The following is a 22324-nucleotide window of genomic DNA, read 5'->3' as shown; positions in this document are numbered from 1 at the left end:
TGGAGCCGTGCCCTGTCCCTCCCCTGGCCGGGAGGGCCACCGCGGGTGGGAAAGGATAGCGTGACGCCGGGCCGGGGTGGTGCCCAGCACCCCTGGCAACCGGCTGCAGCTTGTCCCAAACACCCAGCGAGCCATGGGCATGCACGGCCACCTCACCTTCCTCCTCCTCAGCCTCTGTGCCCCAGGTAGGTGCTCCAAGGTCATAGTGTTCGGGGCACCCTTTGCCAGATCCTGGGTGGATGACTGAGAGGAAGCGGACAGGGAAGAGGCTCTCCTCAGTTGCTCCCATATTCCTGGGGCTGACCCCAGGATGGGCAGAGGGATCGGCAGCTGCCTGGCTGGGTTGAGGCGGGGAGGGGGCATCGCACGAGCATGCTCAGGGCATTGCCCAAGTGTCCTCAGAGTGTCCTCAGCCTTGCCAGGATGTTACTGGGGCTTCTTTTGGACACCACTGTGGCATATCCAGACACCGCTGGGGTTTCATCAGAGCATCTCACAGAGGGAATTCTGGGGCCTCCCCAGGGCACTGGCAGGACATACCTGGCAGGCTGGGGTGACACTCTCCTCTTTGCAGGGACTTTCACCAGAGCAACAGGTAAGACTGGGGTGGTTTGGACCCAGCTGTGCCTGGCAGGGAAACCTGTACCTGCATCGGTGCTTAGGTGCAGGAGCAGAGCTCCATAAGCACAGCTGGATGAGCCATCAGTGGTCCCTGGGGTCTCCCACCAGTCCTGCCTGACTTGCCACGTGTGGTGACCCTGAGTGAGGACACAGTGCCAGGCACCCGCGTTGCTGAGGTGACCGTGTCCTGCAGCAACTCAAGCGGCAGTCCCAATGTCACCCTGGATAGCATCGAGCCCAACCACCCCTTCAACTCCATCACCATCAGCTCTGACCCCATGGATGCCACCACATTCCAGGCAGAGGTGTGACTGGGGAACAGGGAGTGGAGCAGGAGCCGGTAGGCACCCTGCTGAGTGACTGTGTCCCCATGGCAGGTGACACTGGCTGCTGGTGCAGAGCTCGATGCCCGCCAGGTGAACCAGTACACACTGGTCCTGAGGGCTGCTTGTCCTGGTGAGGATGAGGTGGAAGAACGGCTCTCTGTCCGAGTGACACCAGGGCATGTGCTGCGCTGTGACAGCCCCTTTGCCAGTGCAGGTAGGAGGCAGGGGCACAGGGCAGTGGGGGCTGTGGGTGCCAGTCAGCACCAAGCTCCCACAGTTGTGCTGTGCTCCAGAGGGTGATGTGGTGCGGGTGCTGGCGGATGTGGCGCCCCGGACACCCCTGTATGCAGTGCTGCCACAGCCTCTTGGTGGACGTAAGGTGAGTGGTAGTTCCCTGGAGGGCCACACCCCCACAGGAGGGAGCGGCCTTGGAGACTGCAGAACCCCGGGGATGGAGGAGTGGGACAGGGCTTCCCATCTCCCTCCTTTCTGCAGTTCTGGCTACGAAACCACGACACACCGCTCAAGCTCACTCGCCGAGGCCTGGTGCTGGCACCTGACAATGGTTTTGACCCCTGCAAGGACATCCAGGTGGGCACCAGCAGCCCCAGGCTGGTCACAGCCGCCTCTCAGTCCACCAGGGCTCAGTCCCTCCCCGGCCACAGCTCTCCACATCCTGCTCTTCCCATTAGGCCCCTGTCTACCCCTGGACCCACAAGTTCTCCATCCCCTTTCTGTATCTTGAGTCCTGTCTCCACATCCTCATCCCTGTCTGTATTCCTGCCCATTCTAGTCTCCATCTCCACACCTCTTTCCATCTCTGTTCCTGCTCCAAGCCCTATTTCTCATGCTTTCCCCTCTCTCCTTTTTCTGTTCTGTTCTGTCCCTGTTTCTGTTCCCATCCCATTGCAATTCCTGTCCCTGTCCCTATTAGTAGCCTCATCACTATCCCTATCCCCATCCCCATTACTGGTGCCACTCAGAGCTGTCCCACAGCTGCCTCGGTGCCACCCCATAGACATTCAGGTTGGAGATTGAGGTGACAGATCGTCATGGGCACAACTGCAGTGGGGCTGTAAAGGTGGAGGTGCTGCCATCATGCCATCCCCGCATCACCTTCCCGTGAGTCGGGTTGGGCCAGGAGGGGGGTGCTGGTGGCACCAGGCTGTGTCACAAGGCCCACCTCACCCGCAGTGAGCCACACCAGGCTGTGACAGTGACAGAAGGCATTGGCCCCTGGGAGGTGGTCACACAGGTCCGTGCCAGAGGTGACAATGTCCGCTATACCATCCTTGCTCCTGTGGCTCCTGAACTCTTCACCATTGATGAGGGTGAGCAGGGCAGTGGGGATCCCCATGGACACCCTGTCCTTGTGCCCAGTGTGAGGCCATGGCTCCTCCCACAGTGACAGGTGAGATCCGCAGCACCCGCCGGCTGGAGGTGACCCGTGCCCACCTCCTCATCCGGGCTTACAACGCGCTTCACCCCGAGGACCACGCCACCACCACGGTCAATATCACTGTGCAGGAGACAGACCATTGGGCACCAAGATGTGTCCCAGCCATCTTTGTGTATGGTTCAGGGGAGAGTGGGGGGTGCAGGACTCTGCTGCACCCAGGGACAGAGCCTGAGCTGCTGGCTGCCCTGTCACAGGTCCCAGGTGCCTGAAACTGTGTCCCCCGGCAGCACCTTGGTGAGACTGAGGTGCACCGACTCCACCAGCACTGATAGGTGTCTGCACTATGCTCTTGAGGGGCCTCCTTCCTCCCTCTCCCACTTCTGCATGGAGGGGCCACAGCTGAAGGTGAGTGGGGCCATGGGCAGTGCCCAGGTGGATAGCAAGCTCAGACCCCCAAGCCGAGTGGGACAAGTGGGACCCTGTGACACGTGCTGTCATGCCAGGTTCTGGGTCAGGGCTCCTCAGGGCTCCCTGCTCCCCAAGGCCTGCTCATTCTCTGTGCTTGCTCCCTCCTTCTCCCCTGGCATCGCAGCTTTGTGGGACACCCTGGCTTTGTGGGATACTCTGGCTTTGTGGGGCATCTGAGCTTTGCAGAGCACCTCGGCTCTGCCTGACATTCCCCTCGTGGCCTGGCAGGTCAACACCACCCTGGACTATGACTCTGAGGCCATGAGTGCTCTGGGCTTCCAGTTCACGGCCACCATTGTAGTGACAGTGGAAGGGAAGCCACGACAGAGCAGTGAGTGCTGATGTCCCTTTCCCAATCCCCAAACCAGCAGATCACAGAGGAAACATTCCTTCCGTGCTGCCGCAGAGATGCCCACCCCAGGGCTAGTGCCTCTGTTTCGTGTCACCCAGCCTGGCACAGGCTGTGGGGTGGTGGCGGCATGGCTAAGCACCTGTGTGCCACACAGCCCGTGTGCCTGTGCTTGTGACGGTGACACCTGTGAACGAATTTAGACCGGCGTGCCCCAACAGTGCCACCTTCACCGTGCCAGAGACAGCAGCTTTTGGCAGCATCGTGGGGCGTGTGGCTGGCACTGACAGAGACTACCCCCTGAACAGCCTCGAGTACAGCCTGGAGGGGGGCTCTGGCTCTGCACAGCCCTTCTCCATCGACAGGCGCACTGGTGACCAGTCGGTCCCTTCCCCAGCCCTCGCCACACCCTATGGCACCTACCGGTTCCCAGCAGCTCATGCCTTCCCACAGGTGAGATCCTCGTGGTGGGATCCCTGGACTCCCAGCAGCAGAATTACAGGCTGGTGGTGCGGCTGACGGACACACACAATGACCTGGACCCCAGGAAGAGGCAGAGCCGTCTGTGTGACGTGTCTGTGCGCCTGCAGGTGTGAGGGTAGCCCGCCGGGTGAGCTGTGGTGGGTGAGAGGACTGTGGGTGCCCTACCGCTTCCCCCTGCAGGCTGTGCCGGACCCGCGGCCGGTGTGCATCCCCGACGTGCAGGAGCTGCGGATCACGGCTGGGTCCCCGGGCAGCCGCCAGCCTGTCACCCGCCTGGCGTGCCGCAGCGGCCCCGACAGCGCCGCGCTGACTTACACCATTGTTGGAGGTGAGGAGCGGCCAGGCCACGGCGCAAACCAGCCCTCGCCGTGGTGTAACACTGAGCAGACCCTCTCGTCCAGGCAATGAAGATGGGCGCTTTCGGCTGGAAGGGAACACCCTTGTCTACCTCCCCAATGACCGAGCCTCGCCTCGCCCCTTTGTCCTAGTGGTGGAGGTGTGGGGCGGCTCTGCGGCCCGCCGCCTCAGCAGCGTGGTGGCAGTGGTCGTGCACGTCACCCCCCGAAGCACCCCGGTGCCACCCAGCGCCACCACCCAGCACACGGTGAGTAGAGTCCACTGACCAGCTGGTGCTGCACGGTCCACTGGGCCTCCCACGGCTCCTCACCCCACTGCCTCCGCAGACGCTGCAGAGGGAGCCGCTGGTTGTCATGCAGACAGAGGCAGTGTGGCACCCACCGGCCTGGTTTGTAGCCGTGCTGACCGTCTCTGGTGCCCTGCTGGTGGCCACCCTGGGCTGCCTGGCCCGGAACCTGCTGTGCAGGTGAGCCCCAGCCTGCCTCACGGCATGGCACAGTGAGCAAGGCCAAGGGTTCATGGCTGCCTCTGCTCCTCCCACAGCAACCGGGCCCCTGGCAAGCTGTTCCTAGCCAAGAGGTGTGTGCTACAGAGCCAGGATGGTCATACTGGCAGTTGTATTGTCCTCACAGGTAGCCAGGGAGACACAGCACGTGGGGTATGTTTAATATATACTCTGCATTTGGCTATGGCTTGCTGTGCCAGGGAGCTCTCTCTGCCCAGGGCAAGGGTGCAGCCCTGATGGGAGCTATTGGAGCAGAGAGAGCAATTTGGCCAGTAGACAGTGATGTCAGTGGCAAGGCTGGGGCACAAACTGCAGTGGACAGGGTGGGATGGCACAGTGCTGGTACCAATGCCTACTGCAAGGCTGGGTCCTGGCACTAGGGCTGAGGTCACTGCAGCTCACCAGGGGACCCCGTGTTTAGCAGGGGTGAGCCCCCTTTGTCAGGGAAAGCTCCCAGGGAGGATGTGAGCAGGCTGCACAACCCCTGGAGGATCAGTGATAGTGGCAGGTGACAGAGGAGAGTGCCTGAGGAGACCAGCCTGTGCCAAGTGTCTGCACAGCAAGGGGGAGACATGCAAGCTCATGGGTAATGCCTCCAGTGGCATCACTACCCCAAGGTGATGCATAGCTGGATGCAGATTCATTGGTAAGGTTTGTGGACACAGTCCTTGGTGCCACTGGGGTGGTAATGACTATGCAAGGGAGAAGACCCAGGCTCAGCTCCTCTGGGTAGCCTTGGCAGCTCCCCCAGCACAGCATCCTCCTAGCACAAGAGTGATGCATGCCAGCATGTGGGGAAACAAGCAGAGGTGGTGGCAGACCTGCTTGGTGCTCAGGCACTGGTGAAAGGTGGTGGTGGCTTGGGGGAGCACAGCCCTGTCACAGTCCCCTTCTGTGCCAGGGGACAATTAGGTAGGTGGATGATGGGCTTGACAGGGTGCAGCTGGCAGGGCAAAACCTGTCCGGCAGGGCAAAACCTGGCTGCTCCCAGCAGCATCTCTTGGGGTTGAGGCCAGCAGCCCATCACTGACAGCATTCCCTCTCTTCCCCTCTTCCTTCTGCAGCTCCGGGGATGTGGTGGAGCGTGGCGGGGCAAAGAGGAACAGGGAGACCCACATGCCAGCAGCCCAGTAAGTGTGTGGCAGCGAGGGTGAGTGCCATGCCAGGGGGGCAGGAAGAGCTCTGTGGCCCTCAGCAGCCTCTCCTGTCTCTCCTCCACACAGGGGCAGTGTGATGGCCGTGCTCAGGACCCACGTGAGTGCCCTGTCCCACAGCCCCAGCACCCCCAACAGCAGCCTTAGGTTGTCTCCCCCAGGCAGAGGGGTCTGGGGACAGGAGAGATGAGGGCCAGGCCCGCGTGGCAATGACTGAGTGCTGCCTCCATCTCAGGCACCCGCAGGCACCATTTCTTCAACAGCGTGACCGGGGCTTGGCGCTGGATCTGACGGGCTTGGCTTGACGAGGCGCTGCTTGTGACCCACAGCTCCATATGGGCAGTGCTGGGCAGAGCACTGGTCACTGGCAGACAGCTGGTGTGGACTCCGAGAAGGCGACCCCATCCTTTGTGGCCAAACTGCTTCACATGGGGTGCAGCCAGACCATGAGCCACCTCAGCCTGTCTAGACCTAATAAATGGTGTCAGAGATTGCACACGCTGCTGTAATTGCCTTAGGGAGTCTCGTTGCCGGGCAGTGCTAGTGGTGGCTGTCCTGCTGTGGTGGTCATTAGCACTGTTTCGTCAGCGATGTAAGTAGCGTGACCCAGGACAAGAATTGGCCCTGCGCTTGGCACTGTGAAAAACATTACGAGAGCTTTGGCCAAGCCGGCTTCGGTTACAGAAGCACCTCTGTAGCCTCTGGATGTGACCCAGCCGGGGCAGTCCTCCACAGGGAGGTTATCTGGGGCAAGAAAACCCAGCCACGGGTAATTTGAGCAATTTTTGCCCCGAGTCTTGTGTCCTCCCTCAAGCTCTGCTTTGTTAAAGCGCTCGCAGGCGCAAACGGGGTGAGATGAGCAGCTGGTCCGCAGAGGGGATGGGTTGATAATTGGGAGGAAAAGTGAATTAGCGTGGGTGCAGGTGAGCGGGACGCCGCAGGAGAAGCTGGGAGCGGCGGGAGACTGTAAAGGCGTCAGCGGGAGGCGGAAAACTGGTTATTTGAATTTCAAAGGGGTGCGTCACGGGACGCCTCCCTGGCAGCTCCTCGGGAAATGAAGCGCTGGCAGGATAAGAGCGAAGAGAGTAATCTGGGGAGTAGGTGACTAAGGCGAGGGAAGGGGAACAGGGGCCAGCCGTGAAATTTCACAGTGAGAGAGGGTCACTCTGTGTGTGACTTTGCCTGAGGGTCCCTTTTGCCCTGAACACACCGGAACCGTGACCGTTCGGGAGTTTAACCCTTTATGGTACCGAAGTGGTGCGTGAGCGTGTCCTATTGGCGAGACCCCCCTCGGAGCGGCGGCCAGAGGGGGATGCAGAGCGGCCCTGGGGGCTCGGATTGGGGAGCTCTGAGTGTGGGACGGCCGGGTGTGAGTTTTTATCGGGGAACACGCAGTGCAGACCGGCCGGGAGTGTGGGTTCTGATCGGGGAGCGCGGAGTTGCCGGGGTTGGATCCAGAGCGGGGAACGCGGAGCTGCCGGGGCTCGGTTCTGACCGTGGAGCGCGGTTCGGATTGGGAGGGCGGAGCTGGCGGGGGTGGGCTCTGATCGAGGTTTGGAGCGCAGAGCTGCCGGGGGTGGGCTCGGAGCGCGGAGCCGCGGGCCGGCGGGGCGCGCTCAGCCTGCGCGGGCCGCGCCCATTGGTCCCTTCTCCGCGGACAGCCAATGAAGCGGCGCAGCCCGCCAGAGGGCGGGGCTTCAGCGGGCGTCACGAGTGCCTAACGTGCGCTACCGTCCACGCTCGGGAAAGGGCGGTTCGACTGCGCGCTTGAACGGCACCGAGTTTGACCTATCAACATCCAAAACGGCCTCCGTGGGGAGGGACTCGGGTGCAGATTGGCGCGCAGGGCGGCGGGGCGGGCTTTGGACGGCGCGGTTGCTATGACGGCCAGCGCCGGGCTCCGCCCGCTCGGGGGCCGCCATCTTGTTGTTGATTCGGGCGGCGGGGAGCGGTGGCGCTGGGGCTCCGCGTTCCGGTGTCCCGGCCGGGCAGGCAGCGCCGGCCCCGTGAGCCGCGGCGGGCGGGGACTGGCCAGGGTGAGGGGCGAGGGACTGAGCCGAGCGCGCTGCTGTGAAGGGGAGAGCCGGGTGCGGCCCCGTGAAGGGAGAGGGGGTACGCGGGCACGGGCACGGCCCCTTGAGCAGTCGGGGTGAGGGGGCAGCGAGCACCGGGATGGGCCTGGAATGGAGGGCTCCGTGCGCGGCCCCGTGAGGAGGAGCTGGGGGGAGCCCGGTACCGTCCCTGCGTGTGCGTGGGTGAGATCCGAACGCTTTCTCCTGCCGGGCCCGCCTGGGGCACGGCCGGGGCGGGGTTCCTCGGGCTGGGCAGCGCGGTGCCGGGGCAGGGCCGTGCCCAGCGGGCAAAGCCAGCGTCCCCTCCCTTTGTGCCCTTGCCTTCCACAGGAGCTGCGCGCAGGAGGGAGCTCGGAAACCGCGGCTGTAACATGAAACCAACATGGTGAGGAGGTTGGTGGGGCTAGGGGTCCGTCCGTGCTGCCTCCCGGCAGGGGAGGGGTGTGGGGTGGCCCCAGGAGCGCTGGCTGCCCCGGTGGGGACACCCGAGTGCCTGGCAGTCCCCCGGGCCAGGTGTGCTCATGGATCTGTAGACCTGGACCAGGACTAATCTTCCCAGGGGTTTCCAAGGAGGGGTTGGATTAGGGTAGGTGGTACCGACTCTTGTTCGTGTTCGAACTGCTCTGAATTTATACTGGTCCCAAGGTCCGTATTCCTTCATTTTTAAGCTCAGCAGCAGCCCTTTTTTTTCCCAAGCAGTATAGTTTAATATATGCTGCCTTTGTCATTTCAATCTGTCTTGCTGTTTTTGCTCCATCTGCTTTTCCTGTCTTCAGGTTCACCCGGCTTATCTTGGTATTCAGAGCTTCCAGAGCTGGATTCCAAAATTGGCCTTTGCTAATGAAACACTGAATGATGCAGGAATGGTGGGGGCTTGGATCTCTTTTCATATTTAATGTAATGTTTTTGTGGTCATTAAGGCTTTGTAATCATAGTTAGTAGCTTGTCTCACATAATAATACACAGTAGTGTCTTGTGAAAGTCTCATTGTAGTGAACTGTCACCTCCAGCTGATATGCTAATACTTGTGTGTGTGGTTGGGCTTTTGATAGAGAAAAATAATGGTATCCTTCAACTAAGATTGTTATTTCTTTTTTATAGAAATTCTGTCAGGAGCTTCATTGGTTTAGGTGTATTGGTTATTGCATGTTCTCACTGTAACCCTAAATAGGTCTCTCCTAATACCATATAACACTTTCTTATTATTTAGATTTTGAAGTATTTTTCAGCTTAGTTTAGATGTGACCTAAGGTAAGTGCTTTGTTTTGGAGCTGGAAGGAAGGTGGTAGGTTTTAAAAAAGATTTAGTTGTGAGCTCTGTAAAGCAGGGTAACATTGGGTTACTTTTTCAACTGCATCAAATTCTTGTTTATTCAATGTTTTGAACTGTCACAATGCAAGTTTTTATTTTTATTTCTTAAAGGGTGCTTCATACCCTCTCAGCTTTTTCAGCACAGACATTTCCAGGTGCATGGATCAACAACCTATTCTATCCTAGTTAGAGCCTGTTAGGCTGATCTGAGATGTCCTTTTTCATGGCCTTGCCTTTGCTTCCTGTCTAATAAGGAATTTTGGGAGAATGGGGGAAGTGATCCTTAGCTTCTGGAGGGGGAAGTTGATGTATACATTATTGGTGTAGGAATCTTTGATGGAAAGAGTAGGATATGCTGGTGAGGTGGGACACTCTCCTGGACCCTCTGGTTTTTCATTAGGCACTTTGTGGCAGTTTCATGTTTCTTGCATAGAAGAAGAGCAAGTGAGCACAATTATCTGTTGAGATGAGAAAGTTTTTAAGATCTGTACAGTTTTTAAGATCTGCTTCTGATCACCAGTTTCATGTTCCATGTGTGGTTTCACAGGTGCTTCAGCTCATGTGAGTATAGACTGCAACTTGTAGGAGGTTCTTGCCTTGTTGCTTGTGCCTGTGCAGGTGAGGGTCAGAGTTCCCTTACAGACTAATCAAGCTCAAGGCAAGCTCTGTTTTTCTACCCAGCTCTTTGGGTGCTTAAATGATTTTCCCAGGGGCAAGGGAAATGGGGCTGGAATAGGATCTTAGCTGAGTTGAGGGTAATCTGCAGTGTGGCTGTCTAAGAGTGCAACAATTTATTTTTACGTTATCTATTTTCTTGTGTATGAATACAATTTTAAACCACATTTTTACATATATTTAAGAATTAAATGAAACAGTAGTGCTCATGCTTCTCTCCTGCTTCTGTGAATCGTGTGCCGCATCATCAGGTTGACAGTACTGTGCATGTCCTCCTTATAAAAATATAATAGAAAGTAAAAATTGAGGTGCATTGAGATTCCCTTTCTTGGCAAATGATTCAAGTCAACTGACTTGGAAGTTAGTCTGTCTTGCATTGCATGTAGTGAAAAGTCAAGGTTAGAGTAGCAGGCACTCAGAGGTCAAAAAAATGCCCGGGCTGAAGTAGTACCTGTGCCCTTAGTCACCTAATTGACCTTTTAAACAGGTGCTATGATTTCCTCTTAATGACGGAGTTGCGTGCTGTGTTCATCCCATCTGAGCTGCCTGGTTTGTTTTTCTTTTTCTCCCACAAATAGGGAGCTTACTCCTTTTGGGTAAAATGATCAAACTCTGAAATGTGACCTTGTTGAGCTTGACTGGTGTGAGATGAGGAGCCCTGTACAGGCTCGGGGCTATTTGCTGACCATCTGCTTACTGGGCACAGTCTGTTTGGTCCAGTGGATCACCAAATGTTTGTAAAAAGGTGTGATCACTTTTCAGATTTCAGTTTTTAGTTAGTTTCTTCCTGCCTAAAGGTTTTTGTGGATCTGGTGAATTCTGGCTGGCATGCTTGGTATGGGGTGGCAGTGACTGTGCTTTTCTTCGGAATTAGAAATGTAGGTGCTAAGTTTGAATTGGATATCCAGAAGAAGGTGTGTTTCTTCCATCTGCAGTTGCAATGCAGATACCGAAGCCATGGAAAAATCTGACAGAGGCCTTGATTATTGCAGTGTAACTCAGGAACTGACTTGCTGTCAGTAGATTCCCCCAATCTGTCCATCAGGAATTAGCTTGTAATGTGTTGGAGATGTGAGCATCTCAGTGGAGTGTTGGTGCTGGGATTTGTAGTCTCAGAACTCAGTATTGACAAAAAGCTGCAGCCTGATTTGTTTACTCTTGCCTTTGACAGTGTCACATTCTTCTGGTGCTGGACAGGGTTTAGCATTGAACATGACTTGCAGAGTTCATGTGTGGCTCTCTGTTTGCTTGTTTATATAATGGACATGCCTAGGAACAACTGCTTTTATTTCTGACCTCTCAGTCTTTGAGAGGGAATATATCAAAAACAAGTCTAGTAAGTACAGAGGGTCCCCTAGTGACCTCTGAAATGGGTGAGTTTGAAAAAAGGAGCAAAAGAAAAGAAAATGCGACAGGACCCTCTGCAAGAGTCATGTCAAGTATTTGTGTTACACACTGTAAACTGAAGGAGCTCTTCAGCTACATGGAGGAGCAGCTAGCCCTCTCCCTCATTTCTGTTCCTGATGTGTCAGGAATGCAGAGCAGGATGCTGGCCAGTGTTTAATATCAGGTTTGTTGCTGGTGTCGTAGGGGTGGTGGGGGGAGGAAGAGGAAGTGTGTGTGTGTGTGTGGCTGCTTAGTTTCTGTTTTGCAGGCATCGCCTGTGCGCAGTGTTGTGCTGTGCTGATGTGGCAGCAGCTGTTATTTTTGGCTTTCCCAGTGTGCTCTTCGGGTAGATGTGCTTCCTAATAGATGCAGTTCTCCTAATCAGTGTGTTGGGCTGCCTAATGCTTCCTGTGTAGTCAATGCTGGTGTGGACCACTCTAGAGATGGTACTAAGGTGCAAGTCGTTTGCCTTTATTTATTTCCACAGGCTCCTCCGTATGCATTTTGAGTGGCATTAACTGTGTGTAAAAGACAAGATTCTTAAGCTTGCATTTATTTTGCATCACCGCTGTCAGTATATGGTGTCGTTAATGTCTGAAACCCTTCTTTGGGAGTAAAGGAGTAAGCTTTGCTATTGCAGGGTGTTACTCTATCTGTATAATGTGTCCATAGTAGTTAAAATGGGTGCAGTTGTTTCATTAAAAAATAACACAGAGATAGCTGCCATAATTATATTAGTAAAAGATCTGTGTCAACCAAATCTGATAAAAGCAGTGAAAGAGGTTATGATATGGATGTGTCTGTCCTGGTAGGAGCGTCACTACATGTGCTTGGGAGCTGCAGTAGATAAGCTGTCTCTGATTTAGCTTTTGTAGTTAGAAAGGTTATCTCCTTCACCAGCTGTCCTGCTGCTTTGCCAAACACAACCTCCCTTGTGTTGGTGCATACAACCAGGCCTGCGCAGCTGCTGGGGTTTAATATACTCTGCTTCAGCCTTTCTTCCCTAATGCCCGTCCTGGCCTGATGAGGAGTAGTCATGGATCCTGCTCTGCTCCATGGTCAGAAATTTTCAGCTGAGGGTGGCTGAGGCAACTGGGGACAGTGTGTCCCCTCAGCCCAACTGGTGGGTTTGGTAAAGAGCATCTGTCAGAGCCCACAGGAATGAGTGAGAGCATTTGCATCCTGACAGGAACTTGTGAATGCCAGTCCCAGTCTCTAGGGAAGGCAGGCACTCAAACATTCTGAATTGACAGACAAGCAAAGATCTAATAAAAGCTAATTTAGGACTTGCTAATGCGTTTTCCGTACATCATTTTGCAGGCTGACTTGCTTCTGGGGTCCTGCTCCCTCTTGATTGTGAGAAGTTGGCTCCATATTCCAGTGACTGCTCAGCCAAAGGAGCTTGGGTGACATCTCCAAGGTGACTTTTTTCTGTTTTGCTCAGAGTACATATGCAGCCACCTTAGAGATGCAAAGAGACATAAACTGCTTGCTTTCTACCTCTCCCTTTGTAATGTTACCCTTCAAGTAAGGATATGTAGATACAGTTTGTGGGAGTTTTGCTCTTCTGTTTGAACGATACGACGGGAGCAGCCAGGTAAGTGTACTTGCACAGAGTCCAGTTCATTCACCAAATCAATGTCAGTTCTTTGTAATGAGAACTGGAATTACAAGATTTGGAGGCTCACTCATACTTCAGTAATTCTGGCCCTTTAGGTGGCTGATTTGCAGCTGAATCACTTTATGATGATTTCAGAACTCTTTATCATTGCCTGCTTTTTTCCTTTCTATTCTGAGGTTAGTTTGCTGAAAGTTGATAAGACTGGTCTGATAGTCTTTCAGTTTCAAAGAAGTTGCTTCATGCTGCCCTGAATTTGGAAGAAAGTCAATTATCTGTTTTCCCTGAGCTCTTTATCAACAAAGATGTGACTCAGTATACCTGTGGTATAAACATACTCAAATGATTTTTGTTTTCTTTAGACACGGTGTGTTTAAGCAGTGATTGTCATGCAGTTCAGTTTCCGGGTGGAGAAGCCCCTGACCTGTGAGGGTAATGGTCTTAAAAGGTTTGAAATGCAAAAGGCAATGACTGAAGAAGCTGAGCTCCACAAGTAGTTTCCTGGGATAGGGAGAGGAGACACGTGGTGCCTTCTCTTCAGGGCATGCTCCTGTGTCTGTCACTGCTGACTTAAGTGCTGATCTAAAACTAAACTACTGTATAGCTTACATACTCTGTTCTGACATTTCTCTTTTCTTCCTCCTCTAGTTCTGTGCTGAGCTGCATTTTTTAAACTTCCAGAGTGCATTAATGCAAGACATCATGTGGTCTTTAATTCCAATTAATGTTGTTCCGTTGTTGGTATCAAAGTTCTGTCAAGCATTTCCAAAAGTGAGTTTAGAAATCTTAAAAAGGGCACAAGAAGATAGGGCTGGCAGTTTGTTCTGTGTCCTTTGACAGTGCTGTCTGAGCAGCTTAAGCACGTGTGGGGGGCAGTCATGATCTCATTACAGCTAACTATAGGCGATAAGCAGCTTTGAGCACCAAAATCAGTGCACCACTGAGTGCAGATGTCAGTGAGTTATTTAAAGCAGGAAGGATTTGGGAGAGAAGCCTGGGGGCTACACAGTCCCGTGTCTTACTCAGTGTCTGAATCAAACCATCGAGTAACCCCCACGAAATTGCTGGAGCTATTGCAAAAGATGAGATATGTCGCTCTTGTATTGGTTTGTTGGTTGAAAAAACAGCAAAGTCGTTGGGCTTTGGAAGGCCCTCAGAGCACTGCTGCTTGGTGGAAGGTTTATTGCACTTTTCCAAGCTGTGGTCCCGTTATCAAACTTATATATGGTCTTGTGTGACACATCTGAGGAGTAGACCTGTTGAATTCACGGGAGTTGACTCTGATCCCACAAATGCAGAAATAAAAATAAAGTTTCAACTACAGGCTTTTGAGTCTGTCCCAGAAGAATTGTTGAAGCAGTCTGAAGCTCAATTTGTGTTGAAACAATACATATGCAGGGTGTTTTTTAGACAGTTTCTTAAACACCCCCATGCTTCCTGTAATAAAACCCACATCAAGGATGTGGATTTTACTTAGATTAAATGTACACTGTATAAAATGTTTATGGATCCCCTGCACTTTTGCAAATAATGGAGTAGTTTGCTATATTTTCCATTAGAACCAGATATTGTAAGTGTGTTTTCTTATGCTGTGCAGTTGGCATTTCCTTTACTTGGGCATAAATCTTCTTTATGTAATTGAGGTCTTAATACTTCACAGTTCTTACCATGAACGTTGACCTGAATACACCTACTAAAATTTGACAGTAAGATAAATGTGAACCAATAAGCATTATTAGGCATGCTTTATGCATCTTTTATTTTTACATAACTGAGGAAAATAACTGTTTTAGTCAGACTGAATAGGTATCACTGTTGTGCATCATGCAATGTCTGAATAGTTTTCACTTTTCTTCAGGTGCACACTGGTTTTTGTTTGTTTTTTTTTTTCTTTTTTTCCTGTAGTAACAACACTTGGAGGGGTTCTGTTTTTCCCTTAATTATTATTAACTTTAGTTAAGTAAGATCACAGAAATTTCCATTCCTGTGGTGCAAGTGTTTGTTGTGTAGCATCCTTAGGTACACTTCCAGTGAACTTCAGCAGCTTAGAAAACTGAGCCTTTTCACAATTTGGTTCACATAATGACAAAATCTCTTCATCTTAAAAATTACTTCTGATTTGTGAATGCAGCTTGACTCAAAAATTCATAGTTAAAATAGTCAAGGGTATTGTATCATTCACCAGCTGGATGTGAATCAAGGTCTTTATTCACTGCAGCTAAAATATCTTCCTATAACCTGGCAATTAAAAATCACAGGTTAGATGGTGAACTGTTTGAGACTGACTTTGGTGGAGTTCATCCCATTGTGATGTGACAACCAGAAGAACATTCAAAACCTTTTAAGAATTCTGCTGAAGATCAGTGTCCAGTGGTAGTGAGCTTGCCAGGTTCTGTGAGCGCAAAGCACTTTGTTTCAGGTTTCCTGTAATTTGTAGGTTTTTTATGATTCTCAAAGAAGAGAACTCTGTGTTATTTTCTACCCATAATGCTTGTTATTTTGTGTTTTTCAGCCTGAGATGATAAGCTTTTGGCACACATTATCACACTGTATTGATCTGGGAGAGAAAATTGAAGGGAAATTGGCTTTCCCCAGCGATATACAGCCTGTGATGTATTGTGGCTGTGAGAATACCTGTGATTTAGCAGACTGTTATTTTGTAGAAAAAAAAACTGAAACCAACCTGTAGCATGGCCTTGCAGTGTCTTTAGAAGAATTTAAAGTGTGAAAAACCAAGGTAGCTGTAATACACTTGAGAGAAGTTTTGCTGTTAAAAACAAACTTGCTACAATTTGTGTGACTTCCAGATGAGTGTGCTGTGCTTTTTTAGCACTTGGGGCAGAATTTTTTTTATGTATATGCAGATGTTGCATTTAATTATCTGAAACCATTTGACATATCAGGTTTAACATACTTTCTTTTTGCTTTAGCTCTACATCTCTTACGTAACCAGTGGCCTCAGTTGTTGTAAGTGGCACACTAGAAAGCCTGTTGGAAGGAGCTTTGAGATCCACTTCAGCAGCTTAACATTTAGATAAGGTATTGGGAATTTGTGACCTGTGGAGTGTTTACAGGGGCTTGTTTACAACTGCTTCAGTGAACAGGAAGTAAAATATATAGGCTTGCTTTGTCTGATTCGTTGTTTCCGATGAAGATGAAAAGTTTCTTCTTTCCTCTAACAGAGCTGGTTGGTGTGGTAGAGCATTTCAAGGGGCCTGCTGCCCAGGGTTAGTGTATAGGAGAATAATAATGAAAGTTTAGAATATTAAAGGTCCCTTTGGAAAGTGCTTGAGTAATACAGTGGAGTGAACTGTGTTCAGAGCTCCCTTCTTTGGATAGTTCCTTTTACAAAGCCAAGTTCCATTGGATCCCTTGGAAGTGTGAGGTTTGTTAGAAGAAGGTACTAAAGGGTGGTTGTACTGGCTCCCGATGAGGTAAAATAAGTTTGCAGACATTTTTAAATGCCAGGTTTTGAGTTTTGTCCTTCAGAATATGTAGCACCTTGCTAAGCTTGAGGTTGTGATTGTCTGACTCATGCAGGTGTCTCCTGAGAAGACAGCTTCAGGTTCAGATTGTCTTTCATTTCCATTCAGCTGGCTAGGCCTCCTGTTAATTCTTTGTCCTTTACCTTCCAGAACATGCTGCAAGCCACAGAACAACCCCAAGGTATTTTACCAGTTTTAAGATTTTCATTATGAGTGATTGAAAGCCTTGCAGATTACGCTGATCCTCAGGGGAGTTACAGGATAACAACAGGCCCAGATCAAAATCCCCTCCATGATCCTGGGTTGTGTGCTGTGTGTGTTCTGCCATATTGAAGGGATAAGAGTATCCTTGTATGAAACACTGTTTAGAGTTTTATCTAGTTTCAAACGAAATTACTACCTTAGCTGTCAGTCCCATCAGCTACTGTGTCATATATTCTATTTATGTACTAGATTTAGTGCAGTCTTTGTCTAAAGTATGTTTGCCATGACGGACCTTATTATTTCCCATTCCAAATGTCAAAAATTAAATGTTGCCCTTTATCTTTGAATTTTCCATGGCATTATTTACTTTCTTGCAGCACTTATATTGAGATTTTCCCCCCTTGACCTAGAGCTCTAGAGCTTGTTTTTTTCTCTTTTCAGTGTTTTAGGTTTTTTGTTGTTGGTGTTTTTTTGTTGTTTTTTTTTGTTTGTTTGGTTGGTTGTGTGTTTTTTTGTTTGTTTTTTTTAGTGGGTTGACAGTACAAGAGAATATACTGTATATAAGAATGTTCCTTCCTTTGATACTTTTTCATGTAGGAAAAAACCACAGCGAAGTGTCCACTTGAGAAGTTACAGCTCATATTTTTTTGCCTGTGACCCTCAAGGTTCACCTGCTTAGGAAAATTAAACTGGTATCAAGTAGGAAGCATGGATTTGCAATGTGATTATGTGGCTTTAACTCCCTGTGGATGCGCTTCTAAGTTTGCTTCTGCTACAACTGCTTGGGACAGCTGCATTAATTAGCATGTTCATCCTTACCTGGTGAAGCTGTGCCAGTGGGATCCCTTAATGTAGATGCAGTGATAGTGATAAAATCGCACTTTTAAGGTAAAGCTTGTTTTGCTGAAGGCGTTGAGAAGGTGAAGTGTGAGGAGTGTTTTTATGTGTCATTGTGAGTAGCACTTCTTTCAAGGAAAAACAATTAGATACAAAAATGGGGTCCCAAAATGTCTTTTCCAGCTGAACTAATTTTTTCGTTGGCAGTATAAAGATAGAAGAAGTTGCAGCTAGAGAGAAGGGCATCTCTCAGTTGGGCATAGAAGATTTTACCTATCTGTACAAACCTTGGTATATTTATTCTAGCATGGGTATCTACTTGAAATTACAGGGCAATCGGCAGTTCCATTTTCTCATACAGTAAATTAAGTGGTGTCCTGAGCATTGGTATAATCTGGAGTACTGTATAACTGACTGCCTTGCATTTCTCTGACCTTTTTCAGATGTTTAGGAAAGCCCCAAATTATGTTTAGTATGGATGTCTCAGAATTACAGTAGCAGAACAAACCACTAGGTAACAATTGCTCCTTGTGTTTTTGACTCAAGAATTTGTGTATCAGGGTGAAGTGAGCTTGTTTGGTTAATATTGCTTTTATTCCCTTAAGTCTTTCTGTTGGACTGATATGCTCCTGGATTGTCTTTCTGTTCCTGCTATATAAGCAGAAAAGTTGCTCAAGAGTTTGGATCTTCAGCCAAACAGCACCACATTCACTCAAAGCAGGTGCCCTAATTTGAGTCTATATTAACAAAACAATTCAGTTGTTCGTGTACTGGGACACAAATTCTTTAGATTTTGAGGATTTTAATTACCAGGCAAGACTAAGTTGAAAAGAAGTACAAGGGGATCATGAAAAGTGAAATTATTGCCAAACTTCTGGCTTTAAAATATGGTATAGAAGTAGCAAGATAGTAAAATAAATTGTTCTTTTCTGAAAAGCTGTTTTTCTGCTGAAGTACACAACTGGATGGTTTTATCAAGATCATAGAAACATTCAGCAGAAGCATCAAAACCAGTAGCCTATTCCTGGTTCTTTCCTTTCCATTTGGGTAATCTCAGGTTATCTAAAAGATATCTAAAATAACCAAATCCAACAGAGCTCCTTGCTGACCTGTTAAACTTCAGCAGAGAGATGTAAGAATTGCTGCATTTCTCCTGGGTTTGAGTGTTTTACCAGTGTTCAGATAGAAGTTGTGCTGTCTGATAAAACTGCGGGATGCCATGAAGGACTACCTGCCAAATAAATGTGTTTTCTGCTTGTAGAAAAAGATGAGTGTAGCTGAAGCAAAACGTTTGTTTAGCTTTATCTTCACAGAAAGAGAAAATTCTGATGCACATGCCCCCCCATTCACTCTCAAATGCTGTTGGAACTGCCAAAATGCCCTGGTGTATCTCTGTCTGCATATGTGAGATTAAAGTCCTCTTGGGTACTGAAATTCCAGCTCACATGAGGCTGTGAAGCTGTTAGTGCCTTGCATTCCATGGAGGAGTAGGTGGAGCTTATGCAGTCAACATATTAAAAGTCAGAGTGTTAATCTTTTTGTTCAGAGCTGCTGTTTGTGTATCATCTACAATTTTGGCAGAATATCCTCAGTCAGGATGCTGTTCTGATGTGGTCTGGTGGTGACAAGAGGCAGAGGTAGAGCCCAAGCCATGGCTGAGCAGATGTTTGTTTCTGGCCACAGAAGTGAGAAGATGAGTGTGGTACCAGTGTTTGCTTGTTTGGGTCTTAAACTCATTCTGTAACTGTACTGAATGGGCATTGTCACAGATTTTCTGAAGGCAAAGTTCCTGCAGTCCCCAGCGCCTTTAAGAGAGCCAGTTGCTTGGAATCCCACTGTTCATGTCCATATAATTAATTCTCAGGCTGCTCAGAAAAAGGGCAATGTATAGATCTGAGGATGAGATGGATCAGAGTGGTGTCACAACCCAGTGTGTATGATAGGAATTGTAAAGCTGCTTTACAGTGAGCTTGAAGTGAACCAAATCAAACACTGGTTTACAGAGGCCCTAAGGGTGAGATTAGCTGGCTTGTGATGGTTCTTTGTGGCAAGTCTGTGTTTGGTTTTGATGCATAACTCTTAGACTTGATGGATTTAAATCTATATGTTATCCTAATTCCTAAGGAAACAAAACATTTGCACTGCTTCCTGAGTACTGGAGCCAGCTTCTGCTCCTTACCAGCTGACTTTGCTCTCCCCTCCCTTTGCACAGGATGTGTTGTTGTTCACAATGTGCTTTTTGGATGAAGTGTCTGGATCTGGACTGTGGGGTCAGTATCTTCAAGATGAGAAACATTTCCCTTCATAGATCCTAAATGGCTGCTTACCAGTAGCCATGCTTTGAGAATTCCCTTCTTGTCCCAGGTGGGAATGGGATGTGGGGTCTTGGCTTAGCTTTTCTCTGTAGTCTACAGGCAAAACAAAGACAAAGAAAAAGTGTTTGAGTATCTGGCTAAGTTTTCTAAGTAGCAGAATATTGCAGGACTGTACTCTGAAGGTAAGGAGGAAAGTGCAACTGTTTTTTGTTTTTTTTAAGCATTGCGAAATGGAAAACTGCACACATAAACAGCAGCGTGATGTTCTCCTTGTTAGCAGTGGCAGGAAGAGGCAGGTGGGAGAACTTTTTGCCTCTGGCCCTAATGCGACTTGTTTGTCTTTAGCATTTGAAGTCTCAATATAAACAAGTCACTGCAAAGGGATTTTTGCTTAAGTCAGGTCTCAGTCAGCAGCTTAATAGAATGTGGTTCTTGTAACTTGTGGAGAAGATTTTTGAGCAGTTAATGTGTATTGTGCAAGTTTTGCTGCAGTTGCTATTTTTTCTATACTTTCTTCTTTTATTAATTTGGGGTAGTAAGTAGCTGAATTAAAACACTGAGGTAGAGGACAGGGAGCCTGCATTGTGCATCTGCATCGTGACCTAAGGAGTGAATCAGCTCAGTCATGAGAGTTGGGCTGTAGTGAGTTGTCCAGCCATTTTCTGGCAGGCAAGAATTCTTGACAGTGGCTTCAGTGTATGGGTGAAGAAAATCCAGTTTGAGTCTGCCTCTGCTGCTGCAGGAGATGCATTTAATAACATCCCTGTCTTTGCTGAAGGGATTTATGCTTGAGGCAAAGATCTTTCTGGGGTTTGTTTGTTTCTTGTGGTGTTGTTTGCCCAAGTAAACAATTTTATCATTGGAGGAAGATACTAAAGTTTTCAAATCCATGTTGTTCCCAGAAGGGGGCAGGGGAGACTTGCGAGTTGTGGAGTTTGATAAAAAATACTTTTGTTTGGTTTTGTGGCACTTCTGTGCTGGCTTTCAGGCACAGCAGGCACTGCTGCCGCCCTGGCAGCGAGAACGTGGCACGATGAGATGCCTGCTCAGTGCCAGGAGCCTGGGCTGCAAGTCTTCCATGCCTTGGCTCTGCTTTCACTTGGGAAGCATTTCAGCAGCTTGGAGTTCTCTCCTGCAGTTCCCCCTCATTGATACACTGAAATGATATGCATGTTAAAGCCATCAGAAAATGGAGTCATCATAAAACATACCCATTTCTATACTAAGAGCAATCTGAAGAGTTGGCATCTGAGTGTGTGAAAGTCTTAGTTCCTTATTCTGTCATCTAGATTTTTATTCTTAACTAAGGCTGGAAAGAACTTCTCCATGCAACTTTCTTAGATTTTTTTTTGAGGGGGGGGAAGGTGTGTGTGTCTAGGTTTGCTCTTTACAGACTTAAGTTCCATTTGCTAAATACGCTCAGCCTGGCTAACAGTGAGGAGGAGGCTGTTTTGCCAAATGTTTTAGAAATGGGGTCATGCAACTCCAGCAAGTTTGTTTTATGTCTGCAAAGTGAACCTGGAGTTTCTTTGACAACCTAGAATACAGACAGAACGAACTTGGTCATGCTAGTCTGCATTTCTGTCTTTTAAGGGGGGAAGCGGCTACTTTCTCACAGGAGGTGCTTTTTGCAACATTCCTCATAATTTTGACATAACTTTTACCTTTACACTGGCAGTAAAAGGGTAAACTAAGATTCTGCTGAATAAGGGGGCTTGGATGAGTGATGCACGGACTTCCTTGAGGTATTTGTTGATTTTTATGCCTGAGTGAGTCTTCAGTTACAAGGCCTCCTGGCTCTTGTGTCTAGAGACAAGATTGAAAGAGGAACCAGCAGTCAGATTGAAAGAGGAACCAGCAGTCAGAATCAAATGGAAACAAGAGTGGGGAATTACTTGAGAGAATTGTAGCCATGGGACCCAGTGGTGCTGTGCTGCCAGTCTTGCTCATCTTGGAAAAGTCACAGGGGTGCTGGCACATCTCTGATCACTTATCTTCAAACTAAGCCCAAAGGATAATCCAGGATGGTCAATCTTACTTGAGTCCTGGGGACAGTCACGGGTCAGATCCTGTTGGTACACCTTTCCTGTGTGAAACATGCAAAGGAATGTGACTGGGAACAGTTAGTATGGATTTACTGACTGTAAGTTGTGTCTGACGCACCTCATTGTCTTCTGTGATCAAATAATCGGATTTGTAGATGAGGAAGAACACTAGAGGCCATTTAGCTTGAGTATGCTGGGTGTTTTGACACTCTCCCACAGTGTTCTTGAGTGCAAGTTGGGACATTACAGACTGGATGAGTGTGGAATATGAATTCAAGCACATCAGGGAATTCTGAAGAGTAAATGGAGTCAGACGTGGATGAACGGGTGATTCATAGAGCTCTTTCCACACAGGACATTAGCTTCTGAAAGTAGGCTCTTAATCAGTCGTCTTTTTTTTTTTTTTCCTCCTGAATGTCATTCTTTGCCAGAATGTGATAAGAGTGGATGGAAGACAGTATTTAAGAGGCTCTCTGGTTGAAATTTATCAGTCTGGCTCATTATCAGTATAGGAGATTAATCTGTCTTAATCTGTCTTTTCTTGGGAAGAAGTAGGGGGATTCACTGAATGTTCTTCAAGATTGCTTTGTTTTGTTTTTCATTTAGTCGTGTATTTGTAATTGGCACTGACTTATAGTTAAATACAATACATGGTAGTTTTGGAGATTTTAGTCATACCTAAGGGAAGGTGTGTTTGGAATGTTACGAGGTTAT

At 49.1% G+C, this 22324-nt stretch overlaps 2 protein-coding genes across 12 annotated transcripts in view; both read left to right on the top strand.

The window, feature by feature from the left end:
• Positions 1-56: 56 nt before the first annotated feature.
• On the top strand, positions 57-6130 carry CDHR4 (cadherin related family member 4). Its single transcript, XM_066327041.1, has 20 exons — positions 57-185; positions 575-595; positions 730-926; positions 999-1161; positions 1241-1326; positions 1443-1538; positions 1966-2069; positions 2142-2278; positions 2353-2518; positions 2601-2751; positions 3043-3145; positions 3321-3536; positions 3617-3753; positions 3827-3974; positions 4048-4250; positions 4330-4469; positions 4547-4584; positions 5592-5638; positions 5732-5762; positions 5898-6130. Exons 1-20 carry the CDS (start codon positions 134-136, stop codon positions 5951-5953), a joined length of 2292 nt encoding a protein of 763 aa, XP_066183138.1. The 5' UTR covers positions 57-133; the 3' UTR covers positions 5954-6130.
• Positions 6131-7554: 1424 nt separating this feature from the next.
• Positions 7555-22324, top strand: part of IP6K1 (inositol hexakisphosphate kinase 1) — a 37204-nt gene continuing 22434 nt past the window's right edge. For 2 of the 11 annotated variants that reach the window (XM_066327038.1, XM_066327027.1), the window contains exons 1-3: positions 7555-7698; positions 8065-8119; positions 12427-12526. The gene's annotated coding sequence lies outside the window, so the exon portion shown is untranslated. Of the gene's footprint in view, positions 7699-7756; positions 7812-7899; positions 7918-8064; positions 8128-9813; positions 11291-12426; positions 12527-22324 lie in introns of those variants that run through there. The other 9 variants (XM_066327030.1, XM_066327028.1, XM_066327029.1 and 6 more) reach the window with 9 other exon arrangements.

The sequence above is a fragment of the Sylvia atricapilla genome, chromosome 11 (genome assembly GCF_009819655.1).
Source record: "Sylvia atricapilla isolate bSylAtr1 chromosome 11, bSylAtr1.pri, whole genome shotgun sequence".
NCBI lineage: Eukaryota > Metazoa > Chordata > Aves > Passeriformes > Sylviidae > Sylvia > Sylvia atricapilla.
The sequence above is the reverse complement of the archived record's forward strand: the minus strand, read 5'-3'. Positions and strand labels throughout refer to the sequence as shown.